The 20,479-nt window shown below is 32.4% G+C and overlaps 1 protein-coding gene across 1 annotated transcript; it reads left to right on the forward strand.

The window, feature by feature from the left end:
• Positions 1 to 1,361: 1,361 nt before the first annotated feature.
• HELRODRAFT_171560 (hypothetical protein) lies at positions 1,362 to 3,501 on the forward strand (the record flags this gene model as incomplete). The annotated part of the gene is made up of 4 exons (XM_009018280.1): positions 1,362 to 1,472; positions 2,680 to 2,733; positions 3,094 to 3,183; positions 3,436 to 3,501. The coding sequence occupies 4 exons, from the start codon at positions 1,362 to 1,364 to the stop codon at positions 3,499 to 3,501; spliced, it is 321 nt and encodes a 106-aa protein (XP_009016528.1).
• Between the last annotated feature and the right edge of the window lie 16,978 nt (positions 3,502 to 20,479).

Genomic DNA, 20,479 nt, shown 5'->3' on the forward strand with positions numbered 1-20,479 from the left:
AAATAGTCAGCGGAGCAAGCGTGATGATAATATCAAACATCTCATAAGTATCAACATTAACAACAACATTAACAACAACATTAACATCAACATTCACAACAACATTAACAACAACATCCTCGTCAACAAACGTCAGCAGCACAGCGACAATATTGACAATCATTTATTTTCAATAGAAAAATTTGTTGGCGACACGAAGCGTAGATGACGCGTGAAATAGAATGCATGAGGAAAAAATTAATTAACAAAAAACCAAACAATACTTTTCAATTTTAAATACAACAAAATATTTTTAACAAAATTTTTGAAGTTATTTCAGACAAATAAACTTATCTAAAAATTATTATATTATACATGACAATTAGATGACGCGTGAAATAGAATGCATGAGGAAAAAATTAATCAACAAAAAACCAAACAATACTTTTCAATTTTAAATACAACAAAATATTTTTAACAAAATTTTTGAAGTTATTTCAGACAAATAAACTTATCTAAAAATTATTATATTATACATGACAATTAAAACGTTGTTAACATATATATATATATATATATATATATATATATATATATATATATATATATGTAGATGACAACAATATATTGACGTTCCATTTCAGCCTGAAATTGTACAAAACTGAAATTAGTGTACAGAAGATCAGTTGGATGATACAAAACGCGTTACATAAAAATTCCCTTCTCAACTACAAAACATCAACATGTCGAAAAGACCATTTTCAAAGCACTGAAAACATCAACAACTACAATTTTAGTATCAGCCACGCACAACAACATCAACTGAATAAGCTACAGCAACATCAGGCACAACATCAACAACAGCCAACAACAACAACGCTATAGAGACGACATCAAACGTTGAAACATATGCATTAGTTCTCGGGATAGATGTTTTTATTTTCACAATGAAAACTTTTTGCATTAATTAGCGTCACGGAAATCGAGAACAATATTTTATTGTATTAAACTAATGCACAGATGAACAAATTTTTATTGATTACTAGTTAGATAATTAATTAAATTTATAATTGAAACATCACAACATAAAATTTGTTGAAAATAAATAACCTCAGAAATCAAAAAACGAAAATTACATATTTAAAAAATACACAAATCAATCAGTATCAACCTGGACGTAAAGTAGAACATTTGAACATAAGGACATTTGCACATATTTGACATATTAACAAACAAACAGGAATCTGATAGAAAATTTATTGTCACGACCAAGAAGGCATCAGAAAAATAGCAAATAAACAAATACGTATGTAAGGCACTCCACATAAATGTTAGGATAATCAATGCAATTTTCGAGCATCGTCTAGCCGCTGTTGAAAAGAATGGGCAAAAAGATTCAGTGCATCGGAAGGTACACGCTGGACGGGGTCTCGCTCGGCTGGGGCAACTTTGCCAGGGTCGAGTTGGCAACACACAATCTCACCAAGGTCAAGGTTGGTTGGTTTTTATTTGTGGTTGAATGATGATGAATGAATTGTGATGCTAGAGTATACGGCTGTTGGTTCTGTTGCTGCTGCTGCTGTTAACGTCTGTTTAGCACTAAAAATAAATATACATTTTTATAAATTTATTTGTGTGTGTAAGTGAATAAATAATATATGTATTGTATGTATGTACGTGTGTACGTGTTGACTATGTGTGCGGTGATTTCAAAATTTAATTTATAGAGTTGAAAAGAAATTTTTTTAATCACAACTGCACTGATAACGATCGCTAGCAATTTTTGAAATTCTTTCTGAGTTGATGTTATTTTTAATATCGAAGCCACTAAAAATTTGAAGCCTCAGTTAAAATTGTTGCAGTGAAGACGTTTAAATGTTTTTGATTTTTCTTGATTTTAATTGTCTGCATTGCAGTTCTTCATTTTTGAGCTTTTGATTTTTATTTTCTAAATTTTAAAAATTGTCTATGACTTCAGACAATGTAACGTTAATATTCAATTTTGTATAATGTTACTATGTGAAAAATATGATCGATCCGTTAAAACATTCTCACATATATTTTTTCATAAAGTTATTGTAGCATCGATAAATAAAAAAACAACTTCACAATAAAAAATTTTTCCTTACAATTGTGCATTCGAAATCGTCTCCTCCATAAATCAATGTTTGATGATTCAGATAACGAGTTGAATAACCTTCGCATGTAGCTACAGCTTCGTAGGATTTTAACGTTAACGTCACTAAGCTGAGATTTCAGATTCAATTGAATAAAACCCCAATCAGTTCGCGTTTGCTTTTTGAAATTGTATTTTTACCCTCGTGCGTGATCTGCCAACAAATCATAGTGTTATTAAAACCTGAATTTTTCTGGTCCTTGGTATAACAACATATCTTCCTTGCTTATCATTCAGACTGTATAACATCTGGTCAGAAGAGTTGTTTAAATTTTCAAACTTGTCTGACCAGACGTACACAGCAATTTTGTTAAAGTACACGCCAAATGCTTTTATCATGTTCAAAAACAAATCAAAACAGAAAAACGAATACATTTACTAAGTGCAAACAGCTATAACTACAAAATATGTTGTTAAACACACACACACACAGACAGACAGACATACAAACACACACACAGACATACAGAAAAACATACATGTACATTGTATACACACACACAAACAAACAGACAACTTAACAGCACAAAACATGGGAGAAGATAAGGCGCAAAATAGCGGACAAGTTCATTGAACAAGTGTTATTAAATTTGCAAACATAATACCATTTTCAATGGAATTTTGTCGATTCCGTGCCCGTCTTAGCACAATGTTTTTTGTTCGTCAGTTTATGTTCATTTTCGGTTTGTACTTATCGTCTGTTACGTTCATTCATCGTCACACAAGATCAGTATGATCTCTGATTTCCATGCCTGAGACATATTCGTTGGTAGATAATAATAAAAATTTAGGAAAACTTGAGACCTATGTTTTCAATATATTTGCAGATAACGTAGGAGGAAAACTTTAAAAAATATTTTTTCAATTATACAGCCCAGAGAAAAAGTTGCAATATTTTGTCTTCATTATTTGGAGTTTACACGAACAAATCCTTGCAGACATTCCTGGTACAACCGTCACACGAACTGAAATCCAGCATGACAACTAACTTCTCCAATACAAACCATGGAGAAACGACACAACTGAACGTTGTGATGATGACTACATGGAAAACATTACAACAACAACAATCGTATGCCATCTTGCATCTTTTTTTAGGTGCACACCGCTTGGAAAATCTCAAATTACAAGAAATATCAAAATTACATTAACACGATAACAATAATCATTATTTATATCACTGCTGTTATTATTATTATTATTAATTATTATTATTATTTATTATTATTATTATTTATTATTTTTATCATTGTTGCATCGTTATTATTAATAACTTCAAGCGCCTTCCAGCTTTCAGCGTGGAAGTAATTTTCCAGATGATGCAGTTGGAGTTGGAGCAGGTGTAAGAAACGAAGCTATATATAAACATTATTAAAAATTTCATACAATTTCTATATTAATTACATAAAAAATATAGGGAACATATTCGTAATGTGTAATCCCAATGTAAACTACCTTAAAACATATAATTAAAGTTATAGAATGGCAATTATTTAATACAAAAATAAGAAATCCGTATATGAACTACAAATTAACTATTTATAACTCACATTAAATTGATTGCTTCAGTTATTAATCTTATTCATAAGGAAATTTTCAGTTAAATCTTATAAATGTCATAGTATCAAATAGTATGCCATAGTATATATTAGAATCCAGATATAAATATTGTCCGAAAGATAAGGAAACATCTTTTTAAGGATTGCTAACTGGATTACAACGTTCTAACGCATCGGTGTATCGAATGATTAAACTCTTCATAACGGTTCAAAACAGTATCAAATCTGCACGTCTTGATAACACACGCCAGAATGTAAGAATACTCAACTGGACGGACAATGCATTATTTACTGACAAAAATATTATAGACGAAAATAAAGCATTTGAATTTTAAAACCATTAATATTTACTCAGAAATTTTATTAAGTTCATATAATTTTGTGGAATCTTGTACAACTATAGAATGCACGCACACACAGAGACAGACAGACAGACAGAGAAACTGCATTCACACAATCATATTCATCATTTTACGCATATTTCAAAGCGACAGCCAAGGCATTTATAAGGCATCCACCCACATCTCATATCGTAAATTAATTTGTTGGTGTTCACAGCATGCCTCGGCTAATTTGAAGCCGTCAGCACGTGTGTCGGACGCCTGAGATTTTAAATTAAATGCTTGATAAATGATCAATTGTAGTAACTGCTATATAAATATAACATAACTAGTCATGCATATTTAATAATTATTGAAGTAATAATTATTAAAGTAATAATTATTAATTAATAATTATAATGTGTCAATGCGTTATGAAAAACATTTATTTCAAAAACTTAAATAACGGTCGACATTTTATCTAAAATAATATTAAATGTATGTAATAATAATGACTAACAACCGCAATTACGACTACTAATAATCCATAATAATTATAGCCGGTGTCTGAACTCTGACTTTATTTGTCGTAAAGATGAAAATAAAGATGTATACTTTATTGTGTGGAAATTGACGATGAAGATATAAGTGGTTGACCTTGTAATTTTTGTTTTTAATTTAATTTACTCATTAATCAATCCAACCAACAATTAATCCATCTATCCATTCATCCATCTAATCAACCGTAAACCCATTTGTTTATCAATCCAACCAACAATCTATCTATAAAATCAATCCTACAATTTTCCATCCAATCATTTATCTGTACTTCTATCATCAGCTTTGCATCACCGTCAACTTTCACACAATAAAGTATACATCTTTATTTTCGTCTATCTATCTATAACTCCATCCACCTATCCATAGATTCATCCATCTATTCACCCATCTATCCATCCATCCATTTGTCCATACGTCTATCTATTCCACCTAACCACCATCCAGCAGTTACATGCACCCTGCTTCTTTCTCAGATGTATTTCCTCCTCAAGTATCTCCTCAACGTGTCACTGGATTGGATGTCTCCTGGCAAAAAATTGAAAATCACATGAAAGGTGAACATTCGACCTACCATTGGAAAGAAGTTTTAAATCTCACAATTCCAAGAAAAATATTAATTACTTTTTAGATTGGATAACAGACACTTCTAAAACAGTATAAAATAAATCTTTGTATTTTGGAATTATTTAAAATGTTTTTTCGTTGTTAACCTAACGAGGCGGTATATATTCACAGCTCATCATTATTTATTTCTCGGAAACGGCATTCTTTTATACGCTCAACAATTTTCAAATTAAAAAACATTTGTTATTGAAAAGATGAAAATAAAAACCAAGGCATGAAAAAACAGTAAAAATAGAAAAAGGCAACATGAAACAACAATCCCAGCAACAATTTGATGGACTTGATATTTTTCATTATAAGAGTTTGCTCTCCACTGAAATAGTCAGACAAGGTTTTTTTCTCAAAATTGGTATCCCATTTTTTTTATCATGAATTACAGACAAATTTTTGGTCTTTTCTAACAATTTTAAGCCGGGTATTAAACACAATTGGTACAAACGTTATACATGGCTGTTACGAATAAAGGAGCGTAATTCGTTAATTGATGATATTTTCGAGGTTTTAAAAGTACTAAAATTATTTCTGTTTTCATTAATAAAATTCATTGTACGATTTTTTTTTACTTCTTTGAATTCTTTTGAAAATTTTCTTCGAGTGAGAAATTTTGCAGCTGCTGTTCTTAGGTAGATAATTCCGCAGATTGAATAGAAGTTCAGCTAGAACAAACAACAAAAGATATCAAACCTTCACACACAAACAGGCAAACATGCAGAAAAAGACATATAGTTAGATATACATACATACATGCATAGATATACATACATACATACATGCAAACATACATACATACATACATACACACACACACACATACATACATAGATACATACATAGAGACAGGCAGACAGACCGACATCCTACTTGCGTAAGTGTTCTGTGCATGTACACTCACTGAAAACATGAACAAACATAAAATCATTCATGCTTGATGAAACATGTTTAAACATTCATCCATCTCTTAACACAAATAAGCACAAACACACTACAGACGAAAACACACATGCATGCTTTCGGGTAAACAAACCTACACCCACTTTCGCACGTACATATGCACACATGCTTACACAGAACCATGACCAAGCACAATTAATCCAGTTTTCCAGCTGATAATTAATCAAAACGGAGCTGAAGAAGTCAGGCAATGTATTTTATGGAAAAAATGAGAACATATTTTTATTTATTTATTTTTTGTTATAATACAAGTTTTTACTTGAACATTATATTTATATTTTTATACTTAAACGTTATATTTCATTAACGCGCTGGACAAACAAACGGAAAGGCTGAAACACGTACACAAAAAACAAAATCAAAAGTTTTATTTCAATATTCTTTCATTCGTACCTTCATTTATGTATTTCTCCATCTGTATAATAAATGAAGAAATGCACATGATGAAAATTGTTGCTACATTTGATGTTTGAATAGGAGTTTAATTTTAATTTCAGACGTTGCAATCTTCAAAACAAAAACAATTTTGGAAAGATCTCCACCATGAATTTGTAATATTCATTATTCATTCAGTTGGCAAGGAAGTTTATTTAAAGTTTTTTGTAGAAATTTGCTTCGTAATCAATATAAGACTGTACAACAAGAAATTCTTAAGACAAAATGTTACATTTTGAACCACTGGCCATAAAAATCTTCTTATCTATCCATCCATCCATCCATCTATCCATCCATCCATCCATCCATCCATCCGTCCGTCCGTCCGTCCGTCCGTCCGTCCGTCCGTCCGTCCGTCCATCCATCCATCCATCCATCCATCCATCCATCTATCTATTTATCCATCATTTAATTAAATTTTTGTAAAGCACTTTTATATTTTAAACATTTTTATTTGATAATTAAATGAATGATTTTATAGTTAGTATTAGCATTGTAAGAAGTATATGAAATAATAATAATATGAATAATAGCAACAGTAACAGAAATGGTAATAGTAGTAGTAGTGGTGGTAGTAGTAGTAGTAGTAGTAGTGGTGGTAGTAGTTTGATATAATTATAGCAGTAATATTAGTAGTGCATGTAATTGTAGTTTTTGGTGATCTTGGTTTCATGTTCAGGTACACCATGCAAGCATGTCTGAATGCATGTATGTACGAATGTATGTATGTATGTATGTATGTATGTATGTATGTATGTATGTATGTATGTATGTATGTATGTATGTATGTATGTATGTATGTATGTATGTATGTATGTATGTATGTATGTATGTATGTATGTATGTATGTATGTATGTATGTATGTATGTATGTATGTATGTATATATGTAGGTATGTATGTATGAATGTATGCATGTATATATATATATTGAAAGAGTTACTTTGTTAATTTAATGCATACCTTGAACGTTAATTAAGTTCATCAATGTGAGTCTGACACTTCATGGAGTTGATGACGATGGTGATGGCGATGATTATGATGATGCTAGAGGTGATGAAGATGCTAAGAATAAATACTGATGAAGATGATGATGAAGATGACGTCACTGGTTGAAATATGGTTAACCAGTTGTCGTTTGAGATAAACAAAAAAATAATTACCTAACTGTTCAACCCAATTTCAAATTTTCAAGTTTGATTATATGGGAAAATTTAAATTTAAACAGTTCAGCAAAAATGAAGCATTGAAATAATGATGTTGGTTTAACAATAGTGATGATGAAGATGATGATACTGATGTGATCAAGATATAATGATGATGATATAGATATGATAAGGATGGCTGGCGATGATGAAAATGATGCAAATGTGATAATGATGGCAAAGATAATGGTTGTGACGTAACGACAGGGGCGATGGTGAAAATTAATGGTGGAACATTTTCTCATCGGCCAATGAGATTTATTGTTCGTTGCGTGTTTGTTGCGTTGCCTCCGTGCTATCTGCTCATCCTTAACATTTGTTTGTAAAGGTGATGAGGATGATTAGGACGATGATATGATGACAATTAGGACGATGATATGATGACAATTAGGACGATGATATGATGACAATTAGGACGATGATAAGGACAATGATGTGATGACGAAATCGTTGACGATGACGATGATTAAAATGATGTACTACTATTATGTCAAACTTTTTTTATTCTATAAATATAACGATGATTAGAGCGAATACGACCAACAACAATGACGATGATGAAGATGAAGGACAACGTCAAAATAATGATGATGACGATAATTTTAGCAATGATTACGCTTGTCATGCCAATCATATGACTTTGACGACAAGTTATGATGATGATGACGACGAACATGATGGTGGTGATAGAAAATCTGGTAATAAATCTGGTGATGATGAAAGATCAATAGTAGAAAAAAGAATTCACATCAGTTAATTAATTAACTGTATGAAAAAATAACTTATGTATTGATATTTGGTAAATACAAAAAAAAAATAGCACTTTTATCCAAGCATAAATACATTAAGATAAAATTGGAAATATGTATTAGGAAAAAACCAACGAACACACACACACATACGCACACATACGCACACACACACATGCGCACACACACACATACGCACACACACACATACGCACACACACACGTAAGCAAGCACACATGCCGAAATTCGTGCGTTTGGAACATTAGTAATTTTAAATGAAATTATGATATGAGTTGATGAGCAGAACGGAGACAAAATTTTGTAGCAACAACGTGTATAATAAATGAGATATTGATTGTACAGTATGGACGCATCTCTATGTGTATGTTTGTGTGTGTATGTATATTTGTTTGTATGTCTGTTTGCATGTGTGTGCATGTATGTTTGTGTATCTATGTGTATGCATGTGTTTATGATTGAGTTAATATGTGTGTGCATATGTTTGTGTGTACTTGTGTATGTCCGTTTTTGTGTGTCTATGTTTAGGTGTGTGTTTGTGTGTGTGTATGTTTGTGTGCATGTATGCGTGTGTTTGTTGTAAAAGTATGTTGGGATATTTTACGTAATACGCGCCACCAGCCATAAAAACATTTTTTATGATAATGGCGGAATGATAAGAACGAACAGAGTAAGGAGGATAACGATGAAGTTTGGGAAAAAAATAATGTTATCATTAATGATTGTGCTAGTCGATAGGAAGTATGATGATGATAATAATGATGAACTATTCTTTCTTCCTTCATTCATGGGTTTGTTTTTCTGTTTTTAAAATTTCGTTGATGAATTATATTTTTCTATAGTTTGAACGTATCACCGATACAAACCAAAGAACCGCAGAACTCTAACCAATTGCACGTGTTACTTAATGTTACTTCCATTCATTGTTAACTCACCTCTGTAGTAAGTCATCCAACAAATTACATTTCAATTACTATGATTTTCGTTATCACTGTTGTGTCTAATGTTATATGAAGTTTGGGTTTTTATACATTGATTCCAGTAAACTTAACTTGCCTCTCCAATATTGAAATTGTTTCCATATTTTTTAAATAACATAATCATAATTTTTATAATCAATAACATTACCATGGTTATTATCATCATCATAGCCATCACTTCTTCATCATCATTATCAAAAGCAATTAGATCAACATCATCATTTTATCACCCAAATTGTTGTGCCACAAGAAACTACAACATCCACACCGCGCTTCAGTATGCATGTGAATGACTCATATAATAGTTTGTAAGTCGGTTCAGAGAGTATTCGAACCAGGTTAGACTTCCTTAACATCAAAAAATATGGCTGATGGTAGTGATGATATATCATTATATACACACACATACATGGACACACACACTCATACTCTCTCTCTCTCTCTCTCTCTCTCTCTCTCTCTCTCTCAATCTTTTCTTTTTCTCTCTCACATACATACACACGCAACACACACACACACACACTTATTCAGTTGCGTGCTGGATATCATCTTGTCCTTTGCCAAATTATGTCTTCAATAAATCGCTATCGATATTGATGATGATGAGGGTAATAATAATATTAATAATTATAATAATAGTAATAATAATAATGATAATAATAATAATGATGATGATGATTTTTTAAACATCGTCGCAAGGTTTTTTTTTGCTTGGATGGCTTCTTTAATATTTCATTCCATGATAATGGAAAAATTAAATTCTTTCGGCTGGTGTTTAACGTTAATTTTTTTTACAGTGTATTTTGGAGATTGGAATTAGGCAATAAATTTAATTTTAATATGAAATTCAGATGAGACGACTGATTGAGAATGAGAATCAGAATTAAACAAGGTTATCACCAACCCAAAAACTTCAAATATTTGAAAAAAAAGCAACAACACTATCAAATTTAACTATTAATAACCGAAAACAACAAAACCAAACATTGCAACCACGGATACAAACAACAACCAAAACGTCAACAAAACCAACGACATCAAACATTGGAGCTACACATGAAACAAACAAACAGACGAACGGACAGAAGAACGGACAGACAGACAAACAGACAAACAAACAACAACAAGAACGACAAAAAACAACGAGAACATAGACGACATAAAGCATTATATAGCGTGTTGCTTTACATGAGGGGAGGTATCAATCACTCGTCTGTTTATACCATCTACATTACATTCCGAAATGTTCAGACCGCATAATTTAAACCGCTAAATAAGCGGAAATGTAATTTTGTTGTATTAATTTAGCTAATTGATTGATTGTTAAAAACTCGCAAACAATAACTTTTATTTAATGATGTAATTTTTTGATTTGTAAATTGCTTTTTTGAAGGATCAACTGGCCTGAAACAACAAAAAAATGTTCAACGCTGTTTTTGATGTTCAGTGTTAGTGAAAAAATCATTCATCTAGTGTCCACCTTAAATTCTCTCATTGGGTGCTATTATTTTTAAATTTCTGCGGCTGTCAAATCTGGTTTGTTAAAAATTGCAAAAACTTTTGCTATTTTGAATTTACATAAAAATGAATTATGAAATTAAAATTTTGAAAACGAAAGATTGCGAATAGCAGAGTATTTGTCTGAACTGGTTCGAATGCTGGCCGGCGCAACTTAACTTACATTCATGGCATAAAAATAATTAAAATTTATTCTTTGTTTAAATTACAAACATCTGCCGTGCTGTACATCTTGTCTTATCTAGTTTCTTCATCTGTGACGGTTCTCTAATAAAGAAAATGTTTTAAAGTTTCAAAATTTTAACGAGCTGCAAACGCCCAACTACGTGCCTGCTTACCAGATAAAATGGAATATAAAGGTTTATAGCCGGCAATGTGTATATTTGTTTCTGCATTTTAATTATAAACTCAATGTTTTATTATTACGGCGTTAAAAAATATTGTGTTTCTATCAAGTAGAATAATGGATATCTGATCAAGATCATTTAATTGAAGTCGTTGAGTGGCAAAATTAAGAAACAATTGAAAAGCAGTTACCACAACAACGGCAGGACCGGACACATTCACCATTACATTAATACGCTCACTGCTGACCTGCAATCTTAAAAAATTTTTTAGTTGAAGCCTGACTTGAGAGGTTGAAAAAGTGACTGACGACATCAATTCACAATTTATTAAACATTTTCACGTAAAAACAACATTAATAATAATAACAATGTCATTTGTGCAGCGTCCTATGCATAGCGTCAGAGACACCGGATAACAAAATTTCAACACGGCCACCAAGGGTCGGTTCAATCGCTTCTTAGGCACTTTCTATTGACGGATGATGAGTGGCAAACAGTTCCATGTTGATGGTGAGCAATATGAGAAGCCTTTAATGGCACGAACCGATTTATAGACTGGTTGATGCAGCTGCAATGATGAGGGCAACCAACTTTTGTGTTATAAATAGACAGGATTAATTAATTCACACTTTTGTAGAGAAAGTAAAAAATCAAAATACTTGTGATGTTATGAAGTCAAAACATCGTTACTTCATTATGTTCCCGCGTTCAACAATTAAGCGTCGACCAATCCATAAAAATAAACCATTCATCTAATCTTCAACCAACCATCCAACCAACCGGCTAACCAACCATCCAACCAACCAGCCAATCAACCAGCTAACCAACTAACCAACTAGCCAACCAACCAACCAACCAACCAACCAACCATTCTAATTGCTGATGTTACACTACTGCTATTGCTTCCTACTCCAACAGGCACATTAAATGCAGTGCAAGATTGAAACGAATTTTTTATTTTCGTTTTGTAGCGCTCATAATCAGGTCATTGCAAGGCACTTCAGGTCACTTAAATTCACTTTTACTCAACGATAACGAATGCATAAATGTAAATTTTGGAGAATGTCACCAGAGATAAAGATAAGGGCGTCTCAATATTGGCTATGTACAGTGTACACGTCTCTAATTATAATACTATGTATACAATGTTTGCACACGTTCAATGTTCCATGCATAGTTGATTGAGTTCAATATTTTGTACATTGTAAAAAGGCATGTTAATGACGCTTCTGTTGAGGTAGGTCTACAATGTTGATGAATCTATAACCCATTATGCTCGTATATTTGTTGGCATAAGTTATGTACGCGCGTGCACACACGGCGCCCGATATCAATTGTGTACACTTGGAGTGTGCTGCTGTTGTCATCTGGTAGCCGTTGTTTTGACTTGTTGATCTTGTGTTTTGTTTTGAGTTTGTGGAGATGTTGTTGTTGTTTTGTTGTGATTTTGTTGTTGTTGTTGTGTTGTTCTTTTGAAGTTGTAGCTGAGTTGTTTTAATGTTTTGGTGTTGTGTCATGTTGTGTTGTTGAATTTTGGGATGTTGTTTTTTTTGCCGATGCGTTATAGCCAGTCAGTTACTTTCTAATAGATATGTGCTGCTGAGAAGTTGATTTGTTTGGCAGGGGTTGTTCGGTGGTTTCTTCTTCGCGGCCTGACTCCCCATTAACTATTATTATTATTATTACGAATCTGAGGATTTCAAAAAATTCCGACTGAGGGTAAAAACTTCTGACTCCGACCGACATCTACATCGACAGCCTGATAGCAGATTTGAGATTTACTGAAACAAAATAATTTCGTTCTCTTTCATGCAATTTAATATTTGTTCACTTCTTTTACTGATGTTTTGTCTCTGAAGATAAATTTTTAAAATTAAACCTTTTTTGAGATTTCAACTTGGTTTAATATTTTAAACGATAAATTAAACAGGCACAGGAAGCAAAATTGATTCCTCATCAACATGTCACCACTACTACCGCGCAGTGTTGTTGACTGCTCTGCCGTCATTGCAAAATTGCTCTCACAAAACAATCTGCGGATGTGTGAAAATGTACAAGCATTTGCTTGTACAAATGTGTGTGCGCGCGTGTGTGTGCATGTCTGCACTGTACAGTGTACATGCTGGGTAGTGTACACGTTGTATGTACAAATGTTTTTATTTATCTACTTTTTAAAACTAAATAAACAAAATTACAGTTGAATACAAAACATCAAACTGAGAATAATTCATAAATAAGGTGTACGTTGTAAGCAAGGAGCAGAACCTGAAACATTTCACAAGATTCAATATCATTGAAATGGTGCTACTCACAGGAAACATCATTCATTCCGTCGTTCATTCATTCATTCATTCATTCATTCATTCATTCATTCATTCATTCATTCATTCATTCGTTCGTTCATTCATTCATTCATTCATTCATTCATTCGTTCGTTCGTTCGTTCATTCATTCATTCATTCATTCATTCATTCATTCATTCATTCATTCAGCATCTTCCATCCTCTTGTCTGAAATAAATTAACTTTGAATATATTAGCTGGAAATCTGATGTAACGCAATATGTGATTTGTTTGTTGCGTCGTGCGTGTTGCGGACAGTCTGCGTGCCTAGTACGTTCTAATGTTGTGTTAGTTGAGTTGAGCAATCAACTCTGTAATGTAGTTGGTTGGCTGATTGATTGGTTGGTTCGTTTGTTGGTTAGTTGGTTGGCTAGCTGATTGGTTGGTTGGCTGGCTGGCTGGCTGGCTGGCTGGCTGGTTGGATAGTTAGTTGTTTGGGTGATTGGTTTGTTAGTTAATTGGTTGATTAGTTGGTTTTTTGATTGATTGTTTGGTTGGTTTTTTGATTGGTTGGTTTGTTGACTAGCTGGTTGGTTGATTGGTTGACTGGATGGTTATATGGTTGGTTAGTTTGTTGGTGGGTTGGTTGGATAGTAAACGGGTGTTCATAATGATGTTGTTACTTGTTGTCGTTTTGTTGATGGATTAGTAGATGTTATTGTATATTTAAAGATCGGGCTGAAGTTGTTGAATGTTTTTTTCATGTAAGTCTTAGGTAAACTGAAAGTCCTATCTTAAATATGGTTAATATACAAGAACTGCATCACAGAATGATGAACATGTAAGAGAGGAGAATAAATTATTTCAAGAATTTAACTAAAAATTAAAAACGAACTTTGTTCAATTTAATATGTTTGATTGATCATGTTACCGACAAGCATTGTATAATTAATTTTCTTTTTCTAACACACACACGCACACAACATCGTTGGAAAAACACTCGTGTTTGTGTGTATGTGTGTGTGTGTGCGTGGTGTGTGTGTGAGTTTGTGTCTCTGTTTTTTATACTGTAAACATTGTTCATGATGAAATGTGTTGATTTTTTGGCCACAGAATTTTATTCCTGACGCTTCGTTCGCAGTAACGACGACGATGATCATTAGCAAGAACATGAACATTCTTTTAAAACATTTACTTACTTAGTAGAAAACACCATTGTTAGCATTGAAATAAATCATGATTGAACAACTAACAACCGAAATCGTAATAAAATTTTTTTATCAAATTCGAAAAATGCTTTCATTTGTTTGTCGGGGCGGCCTGCTTCCGATGAATGAATGGAAAGTTTCTGTGTGCTCTGCATTGATTTCGCCAATGTGGTGTACGCATTGTGTTGGGCGTCTGAAATTGACAAATAAAATCCGTCGGTATCGAACCTTTTGCGTGTAGATGGAATCGAAACAGGTGGTCATTTTATTGTTATGTCTGCAAATATTTTTTATGTTTTTTTTTTATCTGAAGCGGGAGTATGGATTTTTTAATGACATTATTTTTGTACTAGGTAAGCAAGTCTTGCCAGGAAAACGGTTGACCGAAGCAAAGGATTTAATTAAATTTAATAATTAAATTTAATAATTTAATTTATTGATTTAATTTAATAATTCAATTTAATAATTTAATTTTGCTCAAGCGTTGGCGGATCTTGGGTGAGCCGATGTTGTAAAGCCAGCAAAATTTTTGTTGTAATTTAAAAAATTTTTTTTAAATTTAGCTTACATATATTGTTTATGATAACGACGATGATAATGATAATGATAGTGACGATGATAAGGATAATAAGAATGATGAGGATGATGATGAGAATGATGATGAAAATGATGATGACACATACGACGCAAGCCAAGACTGATATGTAAGTGTAATAATTACACACATACTATCTACCTGACTCATAAATTCACGTTTCATATAAGTAACAAGACGATACATCTACAACGTGACACCTGCATGCCTATTTATATGGACTTCCACAATATTAATTATAGGATGCGTAACTTATGTATGTACGTGGAATCTGGAATGATCCAGCATAATTTGTTTATAATACCTGGAAACATATCTTCAGTGTGTGAGTGCGTGCGTGTGTGTGTGTGCGTGTGCGTGCGTGTGTGTGCGCCCACCTCAACTCATTAACGATAACATTAACAACATTCCTATGCACTTGGACCCAGTATATCTCCTAATTGCATGTAATAATATTCATCTGTATCTCTATGTGTATTTAAATATCTGTTTGTGTATTTAAGTATCTGTTTGTGTATCTAAGTATCAGTATGTATATCTAAGTATCTGTTTGTGAATCTAAGTATCTGCTTGTGTACCTAAGCATCAGTAGGTGTATCTAAGTATGTCTGATGTTGCAAAGTCATGTATGGTTATCATTTGGAATCGTAGGCAAAAGAAGTGATCAGTTGCGCTCAGGGTTCTTCTCCATTAGGTAGGTGGTTTTGTTTTTGTTTCGCAAACATCTGCAGCAACATTTTTAGTGATGATTCAACTAAATGCAAGCTGTACGTTCAAACAAAGACTTGGGTGTAAATGTTAATGAATTCCGGTACGTTAATGTAATTGGTAAAAATCGTTTGATTCCAGTTTCAAAAAAATCTGTAAAATACTTGAAAACAAAGAAAGTTTCCATTTGATGGCATATAAAAATTTCTTATCAGCAAAAACTTAAAAGGGCTCTCAACAACTGACAAAGCAACTCACAAGGCAACTGTAAGTCACTCAAATTATCTGGCGGCGCCGGGTCCTCTGGTTTCTACGAGATGTCGCGTTTGAAGCAGCGTGTGTGGAAATGTGTGTGCGTGGGTGCGTAGAGTTGTGTGTGTATGTGATGATGTGTGTGCGTGTGGTTGTATAAAAACCTGTTTTTAAAAGTCTGGAAATAAATGTTACACGTGCACCTTCCATAGTTGTTTGTGACTGGAAGGTCTGATGTAACGTATACTGCTGTACACATATTTTGTTAACTAACATTAAGAATTTTAGTTGAGTGTGGCTAAATTTTGAATATGGAAATATAGTGAATTAATACAAAAATCGAAAGTTTTTTTGCTTGTCCTCCTCAACAAACTCCTACCAGTAATTAGTGCAAACATGAAGTTATCATTTATTAATGTACGAAATATTAACCAGCGGATTGCACAGACGTTAGAGTTAGGCATTCAATAAAAGTGTTCATCTTTTTTGTGTTATTTGAATAACCCGATTTGAATGTGAAATCGCACATGGTTGGACGCTGTTTGATGTACGATTCGACCCGACCTGGTGTGATTGTGCAGTTGTGTGGGCTGGCCATTATTTCGTGGTTTACCAAATGTGTCATTATAAACATTTTTAGAAATTATCTACCATGCATGAAAGATGTTATTTCATCATTGTTCGATTGCGTTCGTTCACATCCGTCAATCAACCAACGCGCCATATGTTGAAATGCACCATCATCACGCCAGCGCTTTGTAATCCATATTGAAACTGACGAAACTGATAACAAAAAAATCATAAAACTAACAGGTACATACAATTAATAAATGTTTAACATTCAGACACAGAGGAACACGTTTGCACACAGCCATAAAGTACGATCTTATTGTTCTGATGGATATGCATGGCATATGTAATAACATCTCTATAACAATACGTTATGCTATTGTAAAGATACATTCGCATCATTTATAAGCATTTTATATGTAAAGTCGATGCAATCCAGGTGGTATGTATGTGTGAGCTACCTGGATGATTGCGCAAATTTTAAATACTGTTTCAGACCGCTACGAAATGTACAAATACGCAAATACACAAACAAATAAGCAGACGCACACGCAAGAAATCACACACACGAACTACACACGCACAAACAAAAACGCATACACACGCACACACACACACACACACATGTGTACCAGCGTACAATTATGTATGCGTAAGGAGGAGGTTCACCGGTGCGTACGTTTGCACTCGCAATGCACCTCGCCGAACATTTGCATATTTAAACGCTGACAAGTTTGCAGTGCACGCATAAATCTTTAGTCATATATATACATATATATATATATATATATATATATATATATATATATATATATATATATATATACATAGCATCTCTATCTCAATGTTAAAATGTTAAAACGCTGATGAAAAAAAATAACAAAAAGCCTTGTTATGAAATTAATTAATTTATGGTATGCATTGGCATTATAATGGTAATAAAAATAATAATGGTGAATGTTTGTTACACATTTGCAGACATTATCGTTTAGATTAATGAAAATTATTATTTTATTAGTACTCCATGCATTCTACATGTATTCGACAAATTTTTGTAATGATAAATCTGTCATTTTACAATGGATAGCCATGTGATGGTAATTCATTGGTCACAATGGCACTTAACATCAGCTTACTAATGTTCATTGGTGTGCTTGTGTTAAAGTTATGTTTTTTGGGGATTTTGTTCTTATTCAAAATAATTTTCTTATAAAATACATAAAAAATTTTAATACATTTTTCTGATGATTCAAAACAAATTTCGAGAAAACCTTACAAAAATTATAACTAATATTTCTGGTTTGTTCAGTAGTAAATGTTGGATCTTATAGTATACCAGTTCAAAAACTCGCAGCTAAAAATTAACAGCTGTTTAAGTGTATGCAACCAAACTACATATACAATTGTATTAAGTTTCCTCGCTTCTTCAATTTTCTTTTATTCAACATGCATCAACTTTCATCAAACCAGTGAAAGAAATGCAATCTTAATGCATTGAGTAATTTTCAATCAGATATGTCGAAACATCCCCAGTTAAACTTTTGTGGCAGTTGGTCAATTTTTAAAGAAATATGGATGCGCTGTTTTATCGTGATGTGACAATAAAATTTAAATCTAATAATTAAAGTAATAATTTCTAAAAATAAAAATAATTCCGTCTTTGAGCAACACCTACGACACAAGCCAGGCTAACTTCAACCTCGTCAGGCAGGCTTCATTGAAAGTGACAAGATTGACTTTGGAGATGAGATTGCTTTGCGGCATGATGGCGAGCAATCGGCACAATTATAAAAAAAAACGTTGAGGTCGTAATCGTTCGTGCATTATAAGTTCGTGTTATGGGAAAATGTATCTACGATGATAACAGCAACGTACTCAACCGACAGCAAACTATATCGCCCTTGTATGACCCGTGTTCTAGTATATATATATATATAAAAGTGAGTTATGACGGACGATTTTAAGTGTTCAATTAAAATGACTCTATGAGAAGGGTTTGAATAAAACTTTTATCTACATATAATCGTAAAAAATTAGATTTTTTTTCATCATTTTGCAATCGTTTATTAAAAAGTTTAAAATTTATTAATAATAACGTGGCACAACTCTTGCTTGGGAAACATTACTCTATATGTAATCGTTTATTAAAAAGTTTAAAATTTATTAATAATAACATGACGTTTATTGAAATGGGACAAAAATTCGGGCGTATTGAAAATTAAACTCTAATTTGGATTAACTAAATTGAAAAATTTTTACATTTAGAAAATAGCATAAACAACAAAAAGACAAAACTTCTTAAAAATAGTTACCGAAAATTATTGCAGAAGCATTTTATAGTTTCGTCGAGGTGTTAAAATGTAAGTGGAAAGATTCGAGAGTATTGTCGTGCAACTTTTTATGGCCTGTGAGTGTGTTTTCTCACTTGAAATAAATCTTTTTTCAGTTTTGTGATTAATTTTTCATATCTTAAGTTTTTAAAATTTTCTCATCAATCATTATTTAAAATTCATTTATTTATTTATTCATTCATTTATTTTATTTAGTTATTTAATTTTTCTGCAAATTATAATATTTGCCTCCTCATTCATTACAAAACTTTCCACAATTTTGCTTTTTGTTTTGTTTTCCGATTTTTTATTTTATATTGCTTATACTGTGGACGGGTTCTTAGCAGGACAAGATGGCGTCATAAGTCACGTGATGCCTCTCACGTTTGTTTGTTTATTTGTAGTCTCGTACGCTTTGTACACTTTTTCGTACGCGCAATCATCTTTTTTCCTCTGCCTGCCTTATGTTAGTACATTACGATGTTGGTGATGATGTTTTTTTTGCTTTTCTGTTGTTGTATTATTTCATATTTTTTTAAAATTTTTTTAGATGTCACGGAGTAAACGCTTTGCTGTCGACATAATTTCATATTCAGTTGTCCTTATCTGCTCGCACGAGTTTGCATATGAGTGTCTGCATTGTGTGTGTATGTGTATTTGTACGTGTTTGTTTGTTTTTTTAATGTTTATTATAGTTTGAGTAAATGAGGTATCTATTGAAATAAATTTTTTTTCATAAAGACAAGCATATATATATATATATATATATATATATATATATATTTAATATTTTGAAAATTAATAAAGTTATTCTTTAATTTTGACAATTTTGAACAGTGTGAACAGATGTGTTGCATCTTGATCAACTTTGCTATTCTGCCAAATAAAATCTGGAAGAAATGTGTTATGAACGTATCTATAATCTATACAGTTTGGTTTCTTACCCGTTACATGTAGAAACCCGTTGAAAATATAATTAAAATAAAATTGCTCAAGAACATGGCATCGATGTGAACCCTGGTGGCATTATTATAACCAGAATTAATGATAGTTTCGTCAAGGATGTTGATGAAACAGGAAATGATGACGATGATGACGACGACGATGTTGAT

The sequence above is a fragment of the Helobdella robusta genome (assembly GCF_000326865.2).
Source record: "Helobdella robusta unplaced genomic scaffold HELROscaffold_21, whole genome shotgun sequence".
Taxonomy (NCBI): domain Eukaryota; kingdom Metazoa; phylum Annelida; class Clitellata; order Rhynchobdellida; family Glossiphoniidae; genus Helobdella; species Helobdella robusta.